Here is a 23371-nt window from a genome sequence, read left to right as displayed (position 1 = left end):
TATAAAATACAAAGAAGGGGACAGAAGGCTTTCTAAAAAGCCCTGACGTTATCACTTTTTCCCAACAAAACGAAATGAAATGCAGTCTCAAACCATGACAGAGCCTCCACTATGTTTTACATGGCTGCTCACTGTTCTAACTTTCTCCTGACCTCCTCTTTATATATTGATAACCTTTTTAACCAAAAATGTAAAATTTGGAGCTATCACTCCATAAGACCTGCTGATGCTGAATTTTTTGTCCAGTTTTTGTGTGACTTGGCAGCCTTTTCTCCCCGCTTCCTTTCCTCAAGTCAACAAAAGCATCCTGTTCACATGCAAAACAAATGCAGCAGCTCTGACACACAAAATCACCGCCAATCACTCTGAGAACACAACAGGAAAACAAGCAGTGCAGACTGACACAGACAGCTTTTCTTATTTCAATATCCATTTATTGTTCTCATCACACAAATCTTTACAAAAACAGAAGGTTTGCTGCATCAGGATCAAAGGAAACACGGTCCTGCCTCTGAGTAGCAGATCTGAAGGAGACTGGTGCTTTTTATTCACATGTCAGTCAACTGCAGCGTGTTTGTTGTTTGATTTTTAAACATGTGTTACCGAAGACTTTACAGGAAAGTAAAGCTGCGGCGACGGCAGTCGAGCCGGTAGAGAATCCGAGTCTTCGTGGCGGGCGTGTTTACCTTTCATGTTTGTTTGTGTCTCATTTGTGCATTTGGGATCACAGAGGATTCACAGAGAACTTGGACAAATGACAAACTCGCACTTGCAAATGAAATTACAGCCAGTCACTGCTTAGAAAACACTTTCGTTACATTTCGTCATCAAGATTATCTTAAGGCATTTCTGCTTCACTGGGACATTGAAGACTGGAAAGAAATGAGGAAACACATGAAACAAAGGGCCATCATGCAGCAAAGGTCACATGTCTGACTCAGCTTCACAAAGTTGCAGGTACAGTATGTGGTATAAGTAGCCCTGGCTCTCTGAGCCATCAAAAATGTCACAGTTTTGATTATTTATTTATTTGTTTTTTCAGTGAAATCAAACCTCTCACAAGTACAAGATGCTGATGATAATGAAGCTTAGCATCCATCAGGGAACTATATAAGGGTAGTTTAGCACATATTCTCAATGGTCAAACACATGCTTTTGGTTAAGTAGAAGCTATAATGAAAAATAAAATCTACTGGGTGCTAGATTTGGATCTCTAAAAGAGGAGAGAAATTATGTTCTTTTTGTTTTAATTTCCAAAATGATACCTATGACAGCCACATAGAGTGTGAGTGGAGCGTTCGTAAGGAATGTTAACAAAAAACTTAAAGATAGGTAGGCTGATGGAGGATTTAGTTGTTGTCATGCAGTCTGATGACGTTTTATCACTAATGTTATAATGCTAATGATTAGCCAGAGAAGCACATATTTACAACACAGGCCTATCATCAGAAAATTGGGCCATCTTTAACTTACATCCACATGAATGGGGAACCAAAAGCGATACATGCCTGGAGAATTATCACCCAGCTCTGCTTCTCAGCGATATGAAGCCTTTTAAGCATGTTATAGGTTTTTATTCTGGTTTTGTGACCTGCAGCTTTACATTACTTCAAAACATTGCTATAGTCAGATAATAATAATGTATACTTTATTGATCCCTGTGGGGAAAATCCTCTCTGCATTTAACCCACTCACTCAGTGAAGCAGTGGGCAGCCATTGGGCACCCAGGGAGCAGTGTGTAGGGACGGTACCTTGCTCAGGGGTACCTCAGGGTTGCCATTCAGTGGATTTGAGCCCTCGACCTTCCGATCATGGTGCCACCACTCTACCTACTGAGCTATCCCTGCCCTTATGAAGATTCTCATTTCCATCTGCAACAATTATTCTTTTCAGGGACCTTGCTGCTTTATTACACAATAGACATGACATTGATGAAGTCAGATAGAGCATTCGAGAAGGGGTGGTGATCAAGGTGGGTTGCAAAGCAGCTTGCAGAAGTGCATTAACTGCAGACAGGCTACACCAACTCAAATAGCATAAGTCGGATCAGCTAATGTGGAATAGCATGAGGATCAGCTGATCTGCTGGTATCATGAATGAGCCTCACTTTATGCTAGATAATTAAGACTTAAAAGCAGGAAGCTCCCTTCAGTGGGGAAACCTCTGGTAACTGTAAAACTGGTCCAAGTAGACAGCAGACAGACAAAGTTAGCAGCTGGCTGGTGATCATAGTAGAGCATAGTAGAACAACTAAAATAGAAAATATGCCCATTCATCATTAACATTACACCATTCATCAAATTAAAGCTCTTAATCTGTTAAGTTGGATGTGAAAGCTGTTAGATAAAGTATTAGTGCTAACTAGAATGCAATAATTTGTGTTCACAGCTTGACCTATTGCCTTGAAAAAGGAAAAATAGATCTCTATGCTTTAGATTTATGGCCCCACTATAAACTGTTGACCTGTCTGGGATGTAACCTCACTCTTGCCCCATCACAACTGAAAAGTAGAGGATGGATGGATGAATGATCAAAGCATCAAAGTATGGATGAAAAAAGAAAAGTGAAAATGGCCTCATAAAACTCAGAAAGTCAGGATCACATAGTGTCTGATGTCAGAGTAAAATGACTTTTCCAATCCAGCTTTATTCAGTCCAACAAGCAGACGCAGCAAATTGAAAAAAAAGTGAGTCATCGGAGTACTTTCCAACTGATGGGTCAGAGTGGTTCAGCACGTCTGCACGAATTCTCCATCATTGTAACAAAAACAAGATTTTCCTTCAATCGCCACACAGAGTCTTGGTGATGCTCGTGTAAAAATCACACTCTCAATAGAAAAAAGAGCTTTGTACAATATCTTACAGGTTCCGTGTTAGAAAGTGGGGAAGAGGAGAAGGAAAGTACAGTAACAAGTAGGGGGTATAAGTGTGCTTGTGCATGTGCGTGCTTTCAAATATGTTAGAGTTTACGTCTGTAAAACGAGGTCTTCTGTGCTTTGTGTGTGTGTGTGTGTGTGTTTGTTTGTCCAGCAGAGGGAAACATTTCACAGCACAGTGATGGCATATTAGCCTAGATACAGACACCACAGAGAAGAGAGATAAATGGAGAATGTAAAAAACAAAATGTATTTGTAAAGAAAGGAAAAGCAAACAAAGGCAAATGAAGAGAACAAAAGACAAAAGTGGATCGTGAGGGAGTGTGCAAATCAAAATCAGCAAAACTGTCATGCCACACGGAGCGCTTATGGCAACCACGCCGTATATACACAAACGTCAGTAAATCAATATATCAATAAAATCTCAGAAATAAATCACAGTAATTACACGACGCAGCCAGTCCGCAGCAAAGGAGATGCCACTTCAGTATGAGCGATGCTGTTCCACAATTAAATGAAAGAGACATTTTTTAAAAAAGTCAGTTGGCATCACAGAGAAGTGTCCTGTATGAAGGCTCCTTTTCACAAAAGAATACAAAAAAAAAAAAAAACAAGCAAAAAACAAATATTTGCTCCTGAATGTGATGCACTTAATTTGGCTCACTGTTGTGAGGGAGCTTGGATTTGTCTCATCCAATGTGTGTTTCTGTTTCACATTAGGTTTTGGCAAAATTGCAACCATCTGAGAGCGACGGAAAACACAAAGTTGATAGCCAAGTGAAGATGTCTGTACCTTCATCTTGTTTGCTTTTGTCTGGTGCTTCTGCTGAAGGATAAGAAACGGATCCATTGATCCTAGGAACCCTCATGCGAAGCTGACTAGGGCACTGCTACTCAACCCTGGTGGGTGCTTATGCATGTGTCTGTGTGCACGTGCATGGGATGAAATAAGGAGAGCAAGTGTGTTTGTTTGTGTGTTCATATGGCTTGCTAAAAGGATGTTTTGTACGGGTAAATCTCAGCAGCACACATTTCCTCAGGTGGGTTTCTTTGGTCCAACACGGCGCACGTCAAAGCCGCGTCCTGAGAGCTCACCATCACCTTTCGGGTTCTTTCCTCAAACAGGTGTGCGCTCGTACGGTTGACGAAAAAGAAGCAGCGGACATTCTCAGTGGTCACCTTATATTTAGTTTTCGTAACAGAGCAAACCACTGCTGATGAAAGTGAGCTTCATGTGATTGAGTTTATATACATATAAAAAAATTAGTTACATTTTTCAACATGAAAAAAAAGGAAAGAAAAATATGATGTACCTGACTCTGTACTTATTGTTCAGAGCTTTACTTTACTGGTATTCCACAAAGAGAAAGTCTTTGAAGTGTTTGCCTATCGGTTCCCCGGGGGTTGAGAGGGCAACGGGGGATGTGTGTGCTGTGTATCATGTATTAGGAGGGGTGGGGGGTCTAGACCTGCGTGGAATAGGAGCGGTGCAATGTTGCGTACCGCCCAGCCGGATGGGCGGCGCATTGTGGTGAGTGCTGCTCCGACTGGTCTAGACTTCGCTGGAAATGGAGCGAGACGGTATGAGGACATCGGGGGTGGCGGGGAACCGATAGGGCTGATGGTCATGTGATCTCGGTGAACGGAGATCCCCGCGGAGTCTGCAGGGGAAAGAGAGGAGTGAGAAAGAGAGAGGAGGACGGGGCAGAGAGGAGGCGGAGGAAGAGAGAGAAAAGTGAAGAAAAGAATAATCAAGAGCAATGTACAGGGATGAGGGGAGAACAGAACAGATGTTCAACAGAGCAAAAAACAGAAATAAGGCAACAGATGGCGGAGATAGTGTTGGGGTAGGGTGACAACGTTGGGTAAAAAATATTCAAAGCTGGTTAAAATGGTTGGACGTAGGTGTTGTAAGGTGGGGAGGAGGAGGAGAGTGCAAGATGCTGAAGGAGAGTGAGGGACAAGGAAGCAGATTGAAAGGAGAGAGGCAAGGTGGGAGACAGAGGAAAAGAAGGCAGTCAGGTGAGGGTTAGTGACAGTGAGAGACCACAGAGGACGCACGATATTTTTCTAAATGCTTCACCCCTGAGAGAATCGCTTTAGAAAATGCAGCGCTTTCGGGGAGAAGATATAACTTGAGGGGATCGCTTCCACAGCTAAGACTATTTTCTTTTAGCCTCTGCTGACTTCACAGTTTCCCTTCAGCCAAGTGCTCTGCATTATATCCAAATGGTAAATAACACTTGGAGTGTGTCAGCCAAACTGCTGATTCACCTCAAAGACACAAGTGGCTCTCTCTATAAACCAGATAACGTGAAAATTTGTAACACTGTGGGATTTTTAGGAGTAAGCAGCACCTCTTTCCATAGCAAACATTCACACTAGAATTTGTTCCATCCTCTGACTGAAACATAACCGTGGCTCATTTCACACCACTAGAACAAATCTCACATGCGTTCTTATCAGGGTACAACAAGCCTCGCGTGCGCAGAGATTTAAAGGATTCACTTGGGTGTTTTGCTAGGACTGGGCGTGCAGGTGGGCTTGGAGCATGCGTGTTTGAATTTGTTCTTTTTTGAGGAACAAAAGGAAGGTCACGGATTCAGTTAAGAGACAAGGGGTGTGTATCTCAGCGCTTATGTGAGCACAGTTGTGCCTCACACCCACCCCCGCCCCTTACCTGAGGGCCACTTAACTTTTCGAGTGGACTCTCCACAGAGGGCAGTGTCACCATCGGCATGCCCAGCATTGACTCGGGACGTTGGGGTCGCGGTGGAGGAAGACCGGGCTGCAGCTGTTGGAAGTTGTTAATCACACAAGTCACCTGGTGATAGAAACCAACATAAAGAGTTAACTGGGCCCAGTATGAGACACATGAGAGAAATTGACCATTTGCCAAATTCAGACTGTTCAGTAACAGCTTAGTGGATTTTCCTGTGTGGCAAAATGGTTTACAAGGGCTTTGGGGAAAAAAAGGACCGAATTATCAAAGAGCATGAATGTTATAGTTATTTTGGGCTTTGGATAATTTCTTTGAACTGTTCTTTTTCCAGTGTACATCTTTAATGCACAAGTTTAAATATTGTTCTCCAATCCACACGGGGTAAAAAGTACTCAAACATACTCAGATATCGACATACATTCACTTAAATCTTCTAATATGTGGTACTAAAGGTTCTTGTCTTTTAACTCGACAAGGGTAAGGCATATTAACCTCTCATTAGTGATCATGATTGACTACAACTGGTTCTACAACTTTTCAACTCAACATAAAAAGAATTTGACAGTACTCTCTGGATTACTCGATACTCAGAATGGGAAAGTCCAAGTGAAAATCTAAGATTGAGAATTATAGATTTACACAAGTTGGGAAGGTCTCAACAACTGCACCATCAGTTCAAACATTTCTATGTAAATGGAAATTATTTGGATTTTTCCCCACCAGAAAACCCAACTGTCACCCTCAGCTGAGAAGAAATGTGTTAGGATATTCAGGAACAACCAAGGAACCACCAAGGTTCCAAGGCATGACCTGGAAACTGCTGGAACACCAGTGTCACTGTCCAAAGTGATGTGGGTTTTTACACAGCTATGGACTAAGACAGTGCTAACCAAGAAAGAAGCCCCTGCTCCAAAGGTGGCAAGGTCAAGCTCAACTGAGACTTGCTGCTGCCCACATGGCAAAACCTAACACTCCTGAAGAAAGGTTTTATGTTCAGATGAGACAAAGATTGATGTAGTTGACCACAGTGAGATTAAGTATGTTTGGAAGAGAATAAGTTCAGGTTTTCAAACCTAAGAACTAGGGCTATATGACCTAAAATTCATATCGCGATATAATTTGAAGCATGTGCGGTAACGATATATATCACGATATATTCTTTTCTTCTGTATAGCGTATTTTCTGCACTATAAGGCACACTTAAAATCCTTTAATTTTCTCAAAAATCGAGAGTGTGTCTTATGTATGAATTCTGGTTGTGCTTACTGACCTCGAACCGATTTTGGCGTGCCGAAATCTGTTAAAAAATGTTTTAATACAACTTTGGTAAGCCGCACTGCTTGATGGATTGTCAGAGCATTACGGCTACCGTAGTGAGGAGCTTCGCGGAGTAATCTGGGTCCAAAACTCCGTCCACTTCAGGTCCCAAAGTCAAACGAACACTAAGAGTTAAAAACGGTCTAAATTCTTTCATCTTTAATTAAATCATCAGCATTGCTGCTTTATTGGTTGTAACAATTAAGTTTAACATCCATGAAAACAGAATTTATTAAATTTAACGGAGTTAGAAGTTAACAGGAAGTTAGCTCGCTAGTTTACACCTAAACATTTCATACCATGTTCTGACTGAGAGATTTTTGAAACTAATTAAAACGTACAGCTCTGTTACCACTTCCAACATAAATGAAGACAGAAAACTAAACAGCAGTGGCGTTTGCAGGGTTACTTAAGTTGGACTACCTGGTATTTAATGTTGTGCTACGTGATTGCTAGCGACACAGCTATGTTAGCATAACATTAGCACAGTGAAGCTGGATGATGAACGCCAACTTTTTTTCCACTCGATAAAAGTTAACGTGAGGGATTCTGGTGGTTAGGGACAAATGCAATCGCATAGCAGGATGCTATAAACGGGCCAAATTTCAGTCAGGAGAACAACTGAGATTATTCATCCACAATACGAGGTTAGTTATTAATATACTGCAACAACATGGGAATAGAACAGCTGCGAGAGAATTCAACATTAATGAATCAATGTTACTGAAGTGGAGGAAGCGCAATTTTGGGCTTTCCCCATGTTTCAAAAGTGCTTCATCTCTTTGCTATGACTGTCGCCCGCCATAATTTGCAGATGATAATTGTTGTAGCAGCCACTGCGATGCTTTCGACCAAAACAGGCGCAGCTAGATGACATCATCAAAATGCGCTATCGCGATAGAGCGATATAGTCAAAATCTCTATTGTTGGCCAAATTTATATAGTTTCTATCGTATATCGTTTATATCGCCCACCCCTACTAAGAACACGCCATCAAGCCTCAGGCATGGTGGAGGTAGCATCATAATCTGGGGTTGTTTTGCTGCTGGTTGTATTGCATTACATTAGATTAGAAAAAATCCAAAATAAAGTCAAACATTTGCACCCAATTCTTGCTTTTTAAAGTCATTAAAGAGTATCCTGGAAAAAGAATATTTCAAAGAAATAATTAGGAGTCCAAAGTTACCATGGCATTCATGCTCATGATGAGTGGGTGTAAACTGCAAAACATTATCAGGCACTGCTAACTATTGTTAGGTCTGCAACTTTCAGTTACATGATTTTTCATAATTTGGGGTATCTATGCCACTATAATAGGTTTGAAATGAAACACCGTGTACAATTGAAATTGAGACTCTCAACTTTGATTCAATGAATTCAAAACATTTTATTACCTGTTTAAATGTTACAGTTATTTGTTTAACAAAAATCGCAAACTTTAAGGAGTAACCTAGAAATTCACTTAAAACAATTTCATAGTCAGATTAAGGTTATTTTTCAGTATTTCTTTATCAGTTAAGCAAAGAAAATGTCTTGAGTAATTTATTATTGTGGCACTTGCATTGGGAAACTGTTATAGTGGACCAAAGCAACTGGTCAAAACAAAACCAGATACTATAGTGGGAAAGTTAGAACCAACCAAAGCATGACTCATGCCATGAAAATGTAAAGCTCGCCAGGTATAGTAACAGTAACAAAAAGGGGTGTGGTTTAAAAAATGGTTGCTTGACTTCTGCTACTGTGGTGCAGCATATTAAAATTGCATGTAAACCTATTTCCGAATGTCATTTAATCTGTTGCGATATTAATGTGGTTCGTAATCATCTGATTGATATGTAGCCCATTAATGACCGTTTTTGTCTTTTTTCATAATTAAAAGCACCTAACAGGAAATTTTTCTAAGACACATTGTTTTAGATTATGAAGAAAGATATTAAATCACCATATGAGATATTATACAACTGTTTTAACAGTGCTCTCTGGGGCAAGTAAGCTAGTCTTTACATGCAAAGATGGAGCGCTTAAAAAACTGAGAACATGTCTTTCTTTTTTAATGTATTTGTCTGCCTGTCTCCCTGCTCCTTCTATTCTCTCCTCACCAAAAACACAGCGATGGCTCCCCCAGTGAAGAATCCTGCCAGGACATCAGCCCAGTGGTTGCGGTACTCAGCCACTCTGACCACACCGACTAGCATGGCGAGACAAAGCAGCGTGAGGCTGATAGTGGGCTTGGTGAGCCGCGTGCCTTTGGTTTTGAACACCAGTGTCACGTACATCTGCAAAGAAGCGTAAGGGAGGGAGCGCACAGTACGGTGCAACAAACACAGAAAGCCACAAAGAGCATGCAAGCGCATAAGACACATCACTATTTTAAACCAGGTAATAAGACGTACAAGAGATTTTCTTCCTGTAATTGGCTGGTTAAAGTGGACCTATGTAGCTTGTCCTTACTTTCTCTCATTATATATTCAGCTACACTAGTGGATGGTCATATTAAACACAGCATTTAACTAATCATAAGGGGAACTAATCATAAGAAAGTTAGCTTAAAAGGGAATGGAGCATAAAGCAGGTGAACTGAGGAACTGCACTAAGTGGCATAGCATAGGATAAGTTACAAGAATAAAATACTGAGATAAAAGTGAACATATTATGCCACCTTTAAAGTTAAAGTACCTGTTAACTGTCTCGACAAAGGGAGGAAATATATCATCTGAAATTATATTCAGGCTAAACACAAATCAAATTTTTGAGGTGGCAGAAATCAACATAAGTATCCACTTGATTACATCAAATAACAGCCAGTGTTATTTCTTGTTCAGCATGGTAATGATTGTTTACAAATGACAGATACAAACTGGTAGAAACAAACTAATAAATGTTGAAATAATTGGTAGGTGGCGCCTTTTTAACTGAAGGCAGCATTTCTGCAAATGTGTTTGTTAGGGTCTGTTTACTTGCATACATCCTTGTTTTGCTTAAATGTGAGTGGTAAAAGGTAAAAGGGTTAAATTTATATTAGTGCTGTCAGCGTTAATCTTGTTAAAATGACGTTAACTCCATAACTGCATTAACGTGGCAAATCACCATTAGCGAGTTATCGCTGCAAGGCGTCAACGCGTTAGCGTGGTTAGCTCTTTAACGCGTTAGCGCCGTGCAGCCACGTGAGATAGATAGATAGATAGATAGATAGATAGATAGATAGATAGATAGATAGATAGATGAGCACTCGACTTTGACCCAGTCAAAGTCCAGACCTCAACCCAACTGAAAACCTTTAGCGGGACTATAAGAGAGTGGTGCATAATTAAGTGCCCACAAACCTCAAAGAACTTAAGCAAAGTCCTAAAGAAGAAAAGAAAACACTTATTTCAAGTTATGGATACTAAAAGCAATTCAACAAGCCATTTTATTGCCGTTTTCCACAGGACCCTATGTAACTTTCCTTTTCAAATGACTGCATTCTTTAATATGTGATGGTCTTCTCTGATTTCATCCTAATTTGAGATCTAGTGGCAATGGTGTTCACTAAAAACAGAAAGTTTGGCATGGGCCTCAAATAACACAGTAAAGTGAGCAGGTGGGCCTCAATTGCTAGAACACATCTGAAACTCCCGTTAAGTCTTAAATCTTTACAGTAGCAGTATCACCTACAGTTTTGTCCAACCTACCACTGTGTACACTGCTGAGTAGACGCTAAGTGCTGCATCCTTAGATGGGAAGGATTTACGTGCAGACATGACAATCAGTGGGTTGCCTGTGCAGGCCCGTCGCTCTGTGATGTACTGCATCGTGGACTGGCAGCCTAATGCTGTGTAGTTTGGTCGGCAGGCAGACAGGAAGTGAGGCGTCTGGTTTCCTGTCACTACCTGGCCGGCATTGGCAAAAATGGTCGTGGTGAATAGACCAAAGGCATAAACACCTGGACAGGACAACAGTGTAGAGAAGGGGAAATTGTGGAAAAGTTAATAAGCAAGCATATATTTTATTTTTATTAAAATAAAATATAGATTTTGATAGAGACAAACATCACCAGGTGATAAAAGTAGTAAATGCTTCTACTTCAAAGAGCCCCAACACATTATTATGTGTGAAATTGCAACAGAATCCTCCTCCTCAGCTGATTCAGCTCAAGATGCAGATTGGTAGGCTTCTTAATATTCACGAGAGCCTTCCTGCCAGGATCCTGAGCAATCTACCTCAAACATTAAGTACTTTTTATTCTCTTTTATTTTTCATCATTCAATTACACACTTATGAAGCACTTATTTACAGACTGAGGATGCCTGTAAGTGAGAGCCCAAATGTTAAAAAAAAAAACAAATAAACAGATTAAAGCCTGCCATCGAGCAGTACTGGGTCCAGCACATCCCAAAGTAATGTGTTACTGCTCTAAATTCAGTAATTATATTACGGTTACATTTAAGTCATTACTTGTGTTACAAGTTATCTGCACGCTGAGTGGATACCCTATATATGAACGAGCCCATAACACGAACAAGTAGATCTGTGGAAATCACTTTAAAGTCTCTTTAGGCTGTTTTTCAATGCTGAGTAATTAAGTAACAAAGTAGATTAAAGTGCATCCAGAATGTTCTCACAATGCTTCACTTGTTCCACATTGTGTCATGTAACAGCCTTGTTCCAATATATTATACAGCAATTACAATCTCAAGTCTTTTGGAATATGATGCTACAAGCATGGCATACCAATTTATAGGGCAGTTTCTTCTTTGCAGAACTACTGCAAAAAATAGAAAAAATACACCCAGTGGCTGTGTGCTTAGGGTAGTTGTCCTGTTGGAAAATGAAACTTCACCCCAGTCCTGAAGTCAAGAGTGCTCTGGAGCTGTGTATCATCATGGACGTCTCTGTACATTGCTGCACTCCATGTTCATCTTTCCCTCAACCCTCAAAGTTCCTGCTGCTGAAAAACATCCCCACAGCATGATCCTGCCACCACCATGCCCAGTGCTTGGTGCCTTTGTTTCTAATGGTCACACTCCGCAAAATGTGGACCAAGTGAAGTGCTGTGAATACTTTCCGGATGCACTTTTAAGAAAAGTAATACATTACTTTGTTGATAATGACTAAGCATTGCCCAGTAGCTCAAAGTCTATGTGATGTCTAAATAAGTCAGTGTCAGAATACAACAGCTAAAGAGAATTCATTACAAGTCTTTGTTACAACTCCAGCTACCTGCACACTGCACCGAGCTTCCCTCATTTTGGAGGAATGGGTCATCATGACCTGACACTGTCCACAGTTTATATATGAAAATGGTTATAAAGATTTAGATGTGTCACTTCAAAAGCCTGAAAAGGGGGCTGTGGAAGAAACTATAGCATGCTCACCCAAGAAGCGTATTATGCGTCTCAGTAAGGGGTTGAAGTAGCAGCAGTCTGCAGTCACAATGGTCTTCTCCTGGGTTCCCTCTGCCTTGGTGAAGAAGGCGCACAGCTCTCCAACAAGAATCTGGAAACACACAAAAAACATAGTAGCCATGGTTCCATCCATCCATCCATCCATCCTCTACTTTTCATTGTGGTCCAGATCACAGGGGCGGCAGTCTAAGCAGAGATAACCACATGGGAGCCAAAAGCAACCTCCTCGGTTGCCTTTGTCACAGGAGGGATCCTAGACATAAAACCACCTCACCTGGCTTCATTCAATATAGAGTAGCAGCTCTAGCCTCTTCAGAATAACTTGCATGCTACCTAGAAGGCTAAGCCCTTCAGAAGAAGCTAATTTCTGCTGCTTTTATACAGTGTTATTCTTTTAGGGGTAGTTCAGATATATACATATAAAGGAGAGGACTGGAACATAGATTGACCAGGCCATCTACAGACACATATTCACATTATGTTTTGGTAAATCTTCAAAAATTGTTTTGTATAATATCACTGTAATTTTTAAAAAAATACACTCCAAATACCATTTCTAGGTGCACCAATAGTAATGGGGGTTATGTGTGCATAGACCAAGTTTAAGCATGCCATTTGTGCATGACTCCATTGTGATCCCTGTAGTTAGTGAGTCTAAGTTACTACCTTGTTTTATTTTATTTTTTCTTTATTTTTTGTGTTCCTCTTGTTCTTCCGGTGTGGTTTTGTGGTATGATGTGCCATGTTGTCCTGATAGGTGATGTAGCCACCATTAGAAGGTGCTGACAGCAATGGTAAATAATATCCACAAGCATGCAAGGCACCAAGGTTTCAGAACATTACATTGCAACACAATGATCAATTAAGTTCACTTAACCTCTCAGTGGTTTTAATGGCATGGCTTATGGTTGTACGGCAGTGTCAGGAATAGAAGCGATCATATTATATGTTACAATTGAACAACTCATAAACTCCATAGACTGTTCACTGCAGAATGACAATGAGCTCAGGATTTGTTTATCTTCAGCTATAAACATGACATAGCTCTACAAATGATTTAGCCATGACAGTATTGCGGCTCCAAACATTACTTATGATCTCAGAACCCACTGTGCGAAAATAGCTAATTACACACTTTAGTTATCATCTCTTTAATTAAGTGTGAGCTCCCTGGCTGTAGTGCCATAGAGCTGTAACCTCAGTACAGTGCTGCACATTCTGTGAGCGAAAAATAGCAGCCATCGTTGCTGGGTGCTCACAGTTTTATTGCTGTTTTTGTGATGAGCATCAGGCTTGGAGCAGAGAGTCTGGTCAGATGACTTTGTTCAATTCGCTCGCAGCGAGTCTGAACAGCGGTGGCTCTCCAGACTGATGATCCCTTAATGGGCTGCAACTGTGAGGCTCATCTGTATGAGAGCCTACTCCACTCAAAGACTATAGCACACACTGCAACAGAGCCCTGAGTAACCACCTATGGCAGATATATCCTTCATCATCCTGACAATATGCATGCAGACTGTGACAGAAGTGGGACCGACATTGACACTGATTGTGTTCCACAGATTCATGAGCCTTACTCTTACTCTTTCCATGCTTAATGTAATTCACCATTTACATTCACAGTGGCAAAATCTGAAGCACTACTGTAAGGGGAAACGGAGCAGGAGAAAATGAAAGAAAGAAAGATGAGAGATGCAGAAAACGATCGCGTTTCAGTCAGGTTTGATATATTTCCATGAGGGACCAGCCAAGCTGAAAGAGTTAAAAGTATGCAGGGAACCAGCCAGTGCAGCAGTGCTGTGAAGTGCATGCCCAGCCAAGTGATTTCTTTCATTAGAGGCACACGGCCCCACTGGGTTTCCCATGGCAACCATCTAAACACTAATATGAGCATGAAATCAAAGCTACGGGGGGATTAATCGGAAGCTTCAAATCAGAGATGTTATGGGTAGTATGAGACTCTGGACAAGCATTTAGGGGGCAATTAAAAGGCAGGATAGCGTCTATTTCCACAGGGACAGCTTGTCTGCAGAGCATTTAAGCCTGGGTATGCCACAAAATATGAGATAATAGCGCTTTTTAACACTTTACCTGGGGCATAGATGTGGAGGAGTGGGTGGCAGGCATTTTAGAAGCATTTAAAGCACTATAACCCCAAAAAGCCTTTCTTTTTAAGGCTTTACAAAACCCCAAATTTCACACTCAACATTCCCAACTCCTTACTGCTTCTAGCACTGTCCATCCTGCCCCTATTGTCCAGCTGACATAATCCTCCCAAGAGAACCTCTTAGTTGACAAAATTGATATGCTTGCAGAGATTTACCTCCTATCGGTCTCACAGTGTGCCTCGAGTAACAGGCTTTACAGACCGTGCCTAAATCAAGTAAAATTTAAATTAGAAAATTAAAAGGTTTATAAAGTATGTCCACTTGGAAATAACATTCAATTAGTTAAATTATTACATTAGTTAAGCTTCAACCTAATTGATTTAAAGCAAGAAAAAAAGTGAGTTTACTTTTCCATGGGATTGTTCTGCAAACGTCTAAATAGATTCTGTGTTAAAGCATTAAAGCATCTGTAAGACTTACTTACTTTGTATGTTGTTATATTGCTTCAAGTTGAGCCCATTATTGGAATAGCATGTGCCTTTTACAGTAAAGTTAAACAGTAAAGTGTAACACAAACAGTGCGTGTGAATTGCCTGGTGTTGCTCTGGAAAGTCACCCATGACAGAGATTAACAGGACTTAACAGCTCTACATTTTTTATAAAGTACAAAGTAGCACAACAATAACACCCACCTGTGCTGATCAAGCATGACGGTCATTATCACAGAATAGGCATGATATGGTAATATTATTAATGTGCAATTACACATGTGTATACTGTGAGGGATTCTCATGATTTTCTGTTCAGTTACTCTGTCGTGACTTACAGACTTACTTATTTATAAACCAACCAATCTGAACAAGACAGTGTTTACTGAGTGGGGGTAAGTGAAAATATTAGGTTTACATGAATACACCTTGTTAGTGAAAACACGCACCAGGCTGGGAGTTTTGAACAGATAAACCCTTAATAAGACAAAAATTTTAAATATAATAATGTTAATTTATGGATTTAACGTTACATTTAGATCCCCTGGTGTTTTGATGAGGTGTTTTAAGTTGCTTTTAGACTCAAAAATTACCTGTAAATGTCTTTGTCTAGTATTAATAAAGCGGGAAACAGCCATCAGCAGTGGGGAAAAAAGTACCCAACTACACCAATAAACTGTGACTAACTACCACGTTAAAACTCATCTGTACCTTTCAACATTTATACCCTAAATGTTGATAAAATCTTATAATACTGACTTTAAGTAATCTGATTAGACGCAAATTTTCAGTCTAATTTTGTTACATAAGTACACTGTAAAACTTTAACTGACTCTGGCCAAATGAAATTTACTTGACTAGTATACATTCGGTTTATACAAAATATGTTTTGCTTAATGATTAATGATTTTTAGATTTCCGGCTGCCTTTTAATCAAAATTGTTGTCTCATGTTATATGAGAGCCAAGAAAATTTTTTTGTGTGTACAGTGTGTGAAATGTTTTATGCTGCCTCACTTTGCAAAACAAATCCCTGCTCTCAGAAGCAGCAGGAGCAAAAGAGAAGATGAGTTTAGGAGTGAAGAAAGAAGAGGGGGCGCTGTGCCAAAGGTAGAAAGTTAATGGGGTTAGGGTTAGTAATGCAGGAATACATTATTCATGCATTGATGGCATCCGTGTGAATCATGAAGTGCATTATTTCAACCAACATTTTTAAATCATCTCTCTCGGCTGCGACAGAATGCACTCTGGCTCCCTGCCTCTGTCCCGACTGCTCCTTCAAGGACTCACGGTTAAATGTGATGAGGCTGTCAATGCAGTTTAGAGACAACAGGATAATAATTCCTTGAAATTAAGCTGCTCATCAAGCATGCACGATGACAAAGCGGAGGTAGTGTGAAGCATTCAGAAACCAAGGACGTGCGACTTTGTTGCTTCAGCGAACTGCAAAATCAGTACGTAAAGGTGAGTGACAGGAAGTTGTATTGGTCACATGATGCAAAACCAGAGATGAGTTGAGGAATGAAACATTAATACAGACGTGAGATGTGATTAACAATCGGCATCATGACTGCACAGCCCATTTTTGTCCTCACAAGGAGGCTGGAGGATTCGGCTGTGTGTGTGTGTGTGTGTGTGTGTGTGTGTGTAAGTAATCAAATCTCAATTTGTGGGTATTAGTAAAATGCGAGTGTGTATTCAGACTGGCCCTTTTTATGAATGTGTGTCTATTATAAGGCAATAAGTGGGGACGTTTTACTCTGAACCACAAGATGAATGAAGAGGATTGTGGAGATGACAGAGAAGCGGTGGCAGTTGGAGAATAAAGAGAGCAACAAGAAAGCAGGGAGGATTAGAGCACCATTATTAAAGAAGAGGAGAACGGAAAGAAATAACATTTTAGATAAATACATTTCACACATGTGCGTTATTTTATATCTAGCTTTGTAATTAGCAATTTCACACTGAACATGTTCATTCAGAAGAAGGAGGAAAAGAAGTCAGGATACACAATCCAGCAGTTTCCTTCAAAGCCGTGTTAAACAAAACCAGCTTCATCTTTTTTTTTTCCCTTTTAGTGTATGAAAGAGTGAATTTCAGAGAGCATATATGAGAACAACAGCCAGACATTTTAGCATCATCTAGAATAATGACATGAAGCTGTGAGGGCCAAATCAGGCATCTAGGAAACAGCCAGGACCTGCTGCTTAGCAGCAAGATACAGATTCCTTCCATTAGGATTCCTCTCTGCAGACAGCTGACGTTGGTGTGTTAGTGATCAAATAAGGTGGCAAAAACAGAAAACTCAAACCACAGGGACAGATGAAAATAAGACTCACATTAGGCTCTGAGTATTCACATAAAATGTATCAGTATTTATTAAGTCTTCATAGCTAGAATCTGTTTAATAGTAAAATGATCAAAGACACATTTCTAGTCTACATTGTTAACCCTTTAAACCCTGAACTGTTAAATAAGTGCCAGAAAAGTCACATTTCTTGAAAATGGAGTGTTTATAAAATCTTATGACAAATAAAAAAATATTACTCCGCATATATGAGTTTAAATTTGTATTATTGGCTAAATCTGCCAATTATTGTAGTTTTATATTTATTTATTGGCAGCTTATTGCTTAAAAATGTATTGTGCAATTTATTTAGGTGTTTCGGGGGCAAAAAAAAAAAAAATCAAACTGATAGTGTAGAAGCACTCATTTATCAAATATGATTGAGGGCTTAGGTTAATTTCACCTGCTGGTGAACACATTTGACCCATTGTAGTGTTTTCCATTTGTCTGAACAACATGATACACTTGGCCTTAAGTCCAGTAAGGTCATTCTTTTGTGATGTGATGCAATATGAAAGAAGTTCGCATTGCATGGGTGTTTTGCACTTTGTTAGTTAGTGATTAATTTTCACTTGGTGTTTTTTTGTGTTTCTTTTTTTCTTCACTTACTGGTTTAGTTTAGTCACCAAAGGTACTTGGTTAGGTTCGGGTACTTAAAACTACTCGATGAGTTCAGGAAAAGGTTGGCGTGTGGGCTAAAATATTCTCCTTCACAACAATAACTCTGCAGAGTGAAAAATGACTCTATCCAGTATGTTGAAATGTGACACCAAGGGGTTCTTGTGACAAGCTGGAAGTGACAGACCCATCTCACTACAGCCATAACCCACTGTGTCACACGCCAATGTCAAAGGACCTCTTGCATAAATGTGACACACCAAAGCCTTTGAAATAGCGGTATTTGAAGCCCCAGGAATGCGCTGCTGATTTGTCCCATGTTTCTACAGCATGTGAAACAAGGCACAAGAGCACACACAGAGACATATGTAAGGCTCACTTTTTGTAGTCCACATTCATTAAACTGAAGTTTCACCGCAGTAGATCTACAACAGCATTTGCTATCAGGTTATTAAATACTGCAGTGCAAGTGTAGCTGGATACTCTGAGCTCTGTGTTTGTCTTTTCCTAAGTAACTGTGTTCACTCTGTGAACTTTTCTACTGAATTTGAGAAGCAGTGATTAGAAAAAGACATGATACACGAATGTAGTATTTCTTAAAATTGACCATGGTGCAATATAGCTGGAGGGTATTGTGCAATACTTGAGTGTATTTGAGCTAAAGCTTAGTCATTTGGGAGTAAAATCCATGTACAGATTTTAGTGACCCCCTTTGGTTAAAGCATAATTCTGGGTGTAGAGCTATTAGTTATTCCCCATGAACAACTGATTACAGTTTGCATTTCTGCCACTTTCTGGTGCGTGGAAATCTTAAAATACACTAACTGCCTTTAATTTCTTCTTCAGGATTTTGCTATTCTCAAATGATTGAGTCAGCAATTAGCTTTAGGCACCCTCTCAGGATCACGACCGTGTAACAGCAGGATGTTATATATAGTTTTTATTTGTCCTGGCTTATTTTTACCTAGTGGAAAATACTGTAAATGAATGTGAATTTTAAGAAAGTTTTGGATTTCTTTTTTGCTGGACATCCATATGTGTTTTTTATTGAAAATAAGTACTGTATAGCTTTCAACAATATAAAGATGAGAGAGAAGTTAGGATAAAGCCCCCAGAAAGTTCAACTTAGAAAAGCAAGAAAAATATCTTCTGTCAATGTAATTGTATGTAATGTGTATGTATAATTTTGTTGCTGCAGATGTTTAAATTGTCATGTTTAAATGACTGAAATGTTTTAAGGTGGACTGTAAAATAAAAACAGAACAGAAACCTCAGGCTTTATTTAAACTTTAAGTCCAGAACAAACAAAGCATAAAGGTGTAAAACTCTGAAAAGCAAACATCCAAAATACACAGACTAGAAGCATGAGGAAAAAGAACACACGGGAGGAAAAAGTGAAGCACAAAATTCAAAGAGAAAGGCAGGGCTATTTATACACACCAACTAGAGTAGTTGGGGATAGGAAACAGGAGCCAATCAGACACAGAGGAAGTGAAACTGTCAATAGAAAATTGTACTTAGTAGTCAGTATAATCTTTTAATAATATAAGTTTACATATGGTAGTGATAGGATGTACGATCTTTAATAGTCTGCAAAAGCTTTGCGTGCATTCCAGAGTACTCTGGCATTCACACCCACATCCTGGGAGCATGGGAAAGGTCGTACCTTGTCTAGGATTAATGTAGCTATGTCGGTTTTAGTCTAAATGCCCTTTTTTACATATAGATGAACTGTTGCATTTTCCAAACCAGCAGGTTAAGGGAAGTCGTTTATGGGTTCACACTCTGACACACACACGCTGTAACAGTCACAATGGTGTGGTGTCTCTTTAAGACAACCCAAGTCGAGGGTTAATGTTGTCATCAGTATGCGCCACTGACTCTCTCTGTGATTGTGTGGACATGTGCTTGCACGCTAGTGCATGAGGAGGGACGGATTTTATGTTTTACCTCTCCACACACCCTTTTTTTTGCAACGTATGGGTTGTACGAACACTGTGCGCTGTTTGTTAAGCTGCAGCCGTCCAACCGGGCTTATATGGTTGACGAAGAGAACGTGTATTAAAGAATACGCTGTGGAATTCCCAAAGCCAGCGTGAGGGTGTATTCTTTCAACTATCCTGCTAAGTGTTTTGCCGCCTACTCTCAACCACTAAACACAACCCGACGTTACAACGCACGCCCACACATACATATACACCTCCACATTCCAATGTAAGGAACAAACGCACACTGAAGTATAAATAAAGACCAGGGCAATCTCTCAGTGCGAGTCTCTGAGCCTCACTCTTGTGCGAGCGTTCTGGTGACTGCCCTTGCTAGCAAGAAAACTGTGTGTTTCTCCTCTCTGACTCTCAGCTGAAGAAGTGTTTTCGAATACATCTCTTGACAGAAACCCTAAACAAGACCAAGCAAAACAGGAAACAACCCCAAAGTGCACTCACTGGTCATTAGTTACACCTCATTAGTTTTAGGTTGGACCCCCTTTTGCCTTCAGAACTGTCTTAATTCTTCAAAGCAAAGATTCAACATATCGACACAGACACGGTGCATGACAGTATCATTCGACTACACATCCATAATAAGAATCTCCAGTTCCAGCACATCCCAAAAATGCCTATTGGACTGAGATCTGGTGACTGAGGACAGTGAAGTGATCGTCATGTTCAAGTAGGGCTGTGCGATATGACCAAAATCTCATATCAGGATATTAAGACATCTATCGTCCGATAACAATATAAATCACAAAAATGTAACATTTTCTGTAAATTCTGTGAATCTCGGGCAGCTTGACTTGCGTGAAGTGTTTCCAGCTGGGCGTCGCATACTTGGAGTCGAGTGTTTTAACCGATGCATGAAACTATACATTTTTAGACATAGGTTGTAATGGCCGCCGTTTTCTTTGTGAGTATTTATTACACAGCGTGCTGCAGGGAAAAGCCTGTTCTAATGTTTGAGTCTAAGGTTTATTTTTTAGCACCTGACGGCTCTTTTTTGCTTCTCATCCGTAAATACTCTGCATCTTTCACGTGATTCAGTTTATTTTGAAAAGTCTCAACAGGATCTTGAGCTTTATTGTGAAAGGTTTATGTGGAAAATAAACAAGCAGACACGCGGTGGTTTTACCGTTGTTGTTGCTAACCACAACGCATAAAAACAAGCGCTTGTCTGTCAGTAGTGTGGTTATATTAAATATAAGAGAAAGAGAGAACTTTAAGAAATTAATATAGCCACTACAGTGACCATCAAAACGATGAAAAAAATACTGCCGTAAACAGTGGATTTTGCGACACCACAAAACAAACGATAGCGTAAAATGAAACGATAGATGTTTTTATATCGTCATCCGATATGTATCGTTATATCGAACAGCCCTTTGTTCAAGTTATCTAAAAATTCAAAGCACAACACAACCCCATGGCCTTAACAGTTATCCTTAATGTACCAGTAGTTCTGTGTATCTCTATGTCTCAAGACACAATCACTCACATATTGTGTAGCTGAAAACCTTTGTTGGGAGATATTCAGTTCATGTCAGTGGCTTAATTTAATGAAGGCATGCTGCAATTCTTGCATTGCATGGACCAACTGCAGACCCACATTGATGAAACGCAGCTCTGCAGCCATGAGACTTAATGCTTCTGACAAGATTGGGAAAGTCATTCATGTGTAAAGTAATGCGATGCAGTGTATAGATGAGATCTGGGCTAATGGATGTTAAAGACACGGCACCTGTCTGAGCAGATCAAGATCATTACCTTTCCTTACATGTGGATCTCACCAGGACTTTGACTGTGAGGGGTGGGTGCAAACACGAGACTCCTGGTCTCTGTAAATACAGACTGGACGAGTCTATAGATCAGAGACTTCATAAACACTGATAAGATATGATGAAGAATAACAACTGAGAAAAGAACATGATCTCATTTATGGATGAATAGACATACTGAATGCAATTGTGCAAACACAATTGCATTCACAAGGCCAAGGGGCACTTTACACAAATGTTAAGGCTTCTACAAAAATGGAGCCTATCAAGCATACACGTCAACACACATCATACAACCTAATAAACAGAGTGATGCCCTTCTTCTACTAGGAAAAATGCAACATCACAGCCACTGTTATCCTGCTTGGTATCTGTCCAGAAAGTCAAACCCTGCCTGCTTGCATTATCAAAGCGATCCTTCTTCCTTCTTACATAAGCACAATCACTTCATCATTGCGTAGCAGCATCACTAATCCCCTTCTTTCCCTTTAATCTCTTCTTTCCTCTTCCTTTAACTTAGTTTTTTTTAAACTGAAAGAAAAAAGTAGGTTATACATTTCTAACTTTTCCCTTCTCTATTTTTGTCTTGTTCAATTTCACACCCCATTTTTCTCTGCTCGGTAACATCCCTTAAAATATGCATCAGTGGGACCTATGGCTGCTTTATCTCTCATTGTTATCTATCATTCTGTTTCTTTCACACTTCACGTCTTTGCTGGGACATTGTTTATTTACAATGAGCCACCTGGATGTACATCCGATGACAGAACTTGGATTTGAGTAACAGAAATTTCATGGAAAATATTCCCCATATGTAGCAAAATGGGAACAGATGTCAGCTTGTATATGTGTAGACCTACTACACATGTGAGCAGTGTTTGGCAAGTTACTTGTAAAAAAAAGTAATTAATTATAGTTACTAGTTACTTCTTCAAAAAAGTAACTGAGTTACTAACTGAGTTACAATATTCTAAAAATAATTAATTACTTGAAAAGTAAGTAAAATGTTTAACCCTCTGGGGCCCAGGGTATAATTGGCCAATTTTGACTACTTTTGATGTTTCCTCTATATTTCACCTTTAAAAACTATTTACTTTGCCTTGTTTGGTATCATTCTTTTCAGCACAACCTCACGTGTCTAGATTTACAGTTATGTTTTCATTTTGACATACTGTATTAACACAACTGCTCTAAAATCAGACAAAAAACATAAAATCTGAGTAGAAAAAGTTATATTTTTTACTGTAACAACCACAAACATGTTTATTGAATCATATTTCATAACTAACATATAATTTCAAATATAAATTGTCAATTTTAAAATCCTATTCACATGTTTTGCAAACAACAAAGTTATTTGCAGCCATTTACCTTTTACCCCCCTTTAAAAAAAAAAAAATAACCATTTCAAACTATTTACAGAACAATCAGCTGTTCTGAATTTAATAAACAAATTATTTGTGCCACTCCCAAAAATAATTTCTGTCCACTATAAAGGAGAACATCACAGTCTGATACCTGCAGGTCTGACAGCAGCAGGTGTCTCACTCATCCTATTTTTTACCTGGAGATGCCTCATTGTTCTGACACACAACACAAAACTATCCACGACACCACACACTAACTACACAAGACAACACATTAACTACACACTCCAAACACGCTAAACATCTCAAAACTCGCTCTCCCTCTTTTTCTGCAGTTTTTCTTTCTCTCTCTCTCTCTCTCTCTCACTCACTCCTA

General features: G+C 39.7%; 1 protein-coding gene across 7 annotated transcripts in view; it reads right to left on the bottom strand.

The window, feature by feature from the left end:
- Nucleotides 1–412: 412 nt before the first annotated feature.
- Nucleotides 413–23371, bottom strand: part of plppr2a (phospholipid phosphatase related 2a) — a 78429-nt gene continuing 55470 nt past the window's right edge. For 4 of the 7 annotated variants that reach the window (XM_085155838.1, XM_085155839.1, XM_085155843.1 and 1 more), the window contains 5 exons: nucleotides 12270–12390; nucleotides 10587–10837; nucleotides 9015–9191; nucleotides 5573–5700; nucleotides 413–4537 (listed from right to left, as the gene is read on the bottom strand). In XM_085155838.1, the coding sequence (XP_085011964.1) occupies nucleotides 4429–4537; nucleotides 5573–5700; nucleotides 9015–9191; nucleotides 10587–10837; nucleotides 12270–12390 (786 nt within the window). In that variant the 3' untranslated portion in view covers nucleotides 413–4428. Of the gene's footprint in view, nucleotides 4820–5556; nucleotides 5701–9014; nucleotides 9192–10586; nucleotides 10838–12269; nucleotides 12391–23371 lie in introns of all 7 variants that reach the window. The other 3 variants (XM_085155840.1, XM_085155845.1, XM_085155841.1) reach the window with 2 other exon arrangements.

This window comes from Neolamprologus multifasciatus, chromosome 4 (assembly GCF_963576455.1).
Source record: "Neolamprologus multifasciatus chromosome 4, fNeoMul1.2, whole genome shotgun sequence".
NCBI lineage: Eukaryota > Metazoa > Chordata > Actinopteri > Cichliformes > Cichlidae > Neolamprologus > Neolamprologus multifasciatus.
The sequence above is the reverse complement of the archived record's forward strand: the minus strand, read 5'-3'. Positions and strand labels throughout refer to the sequence as shown.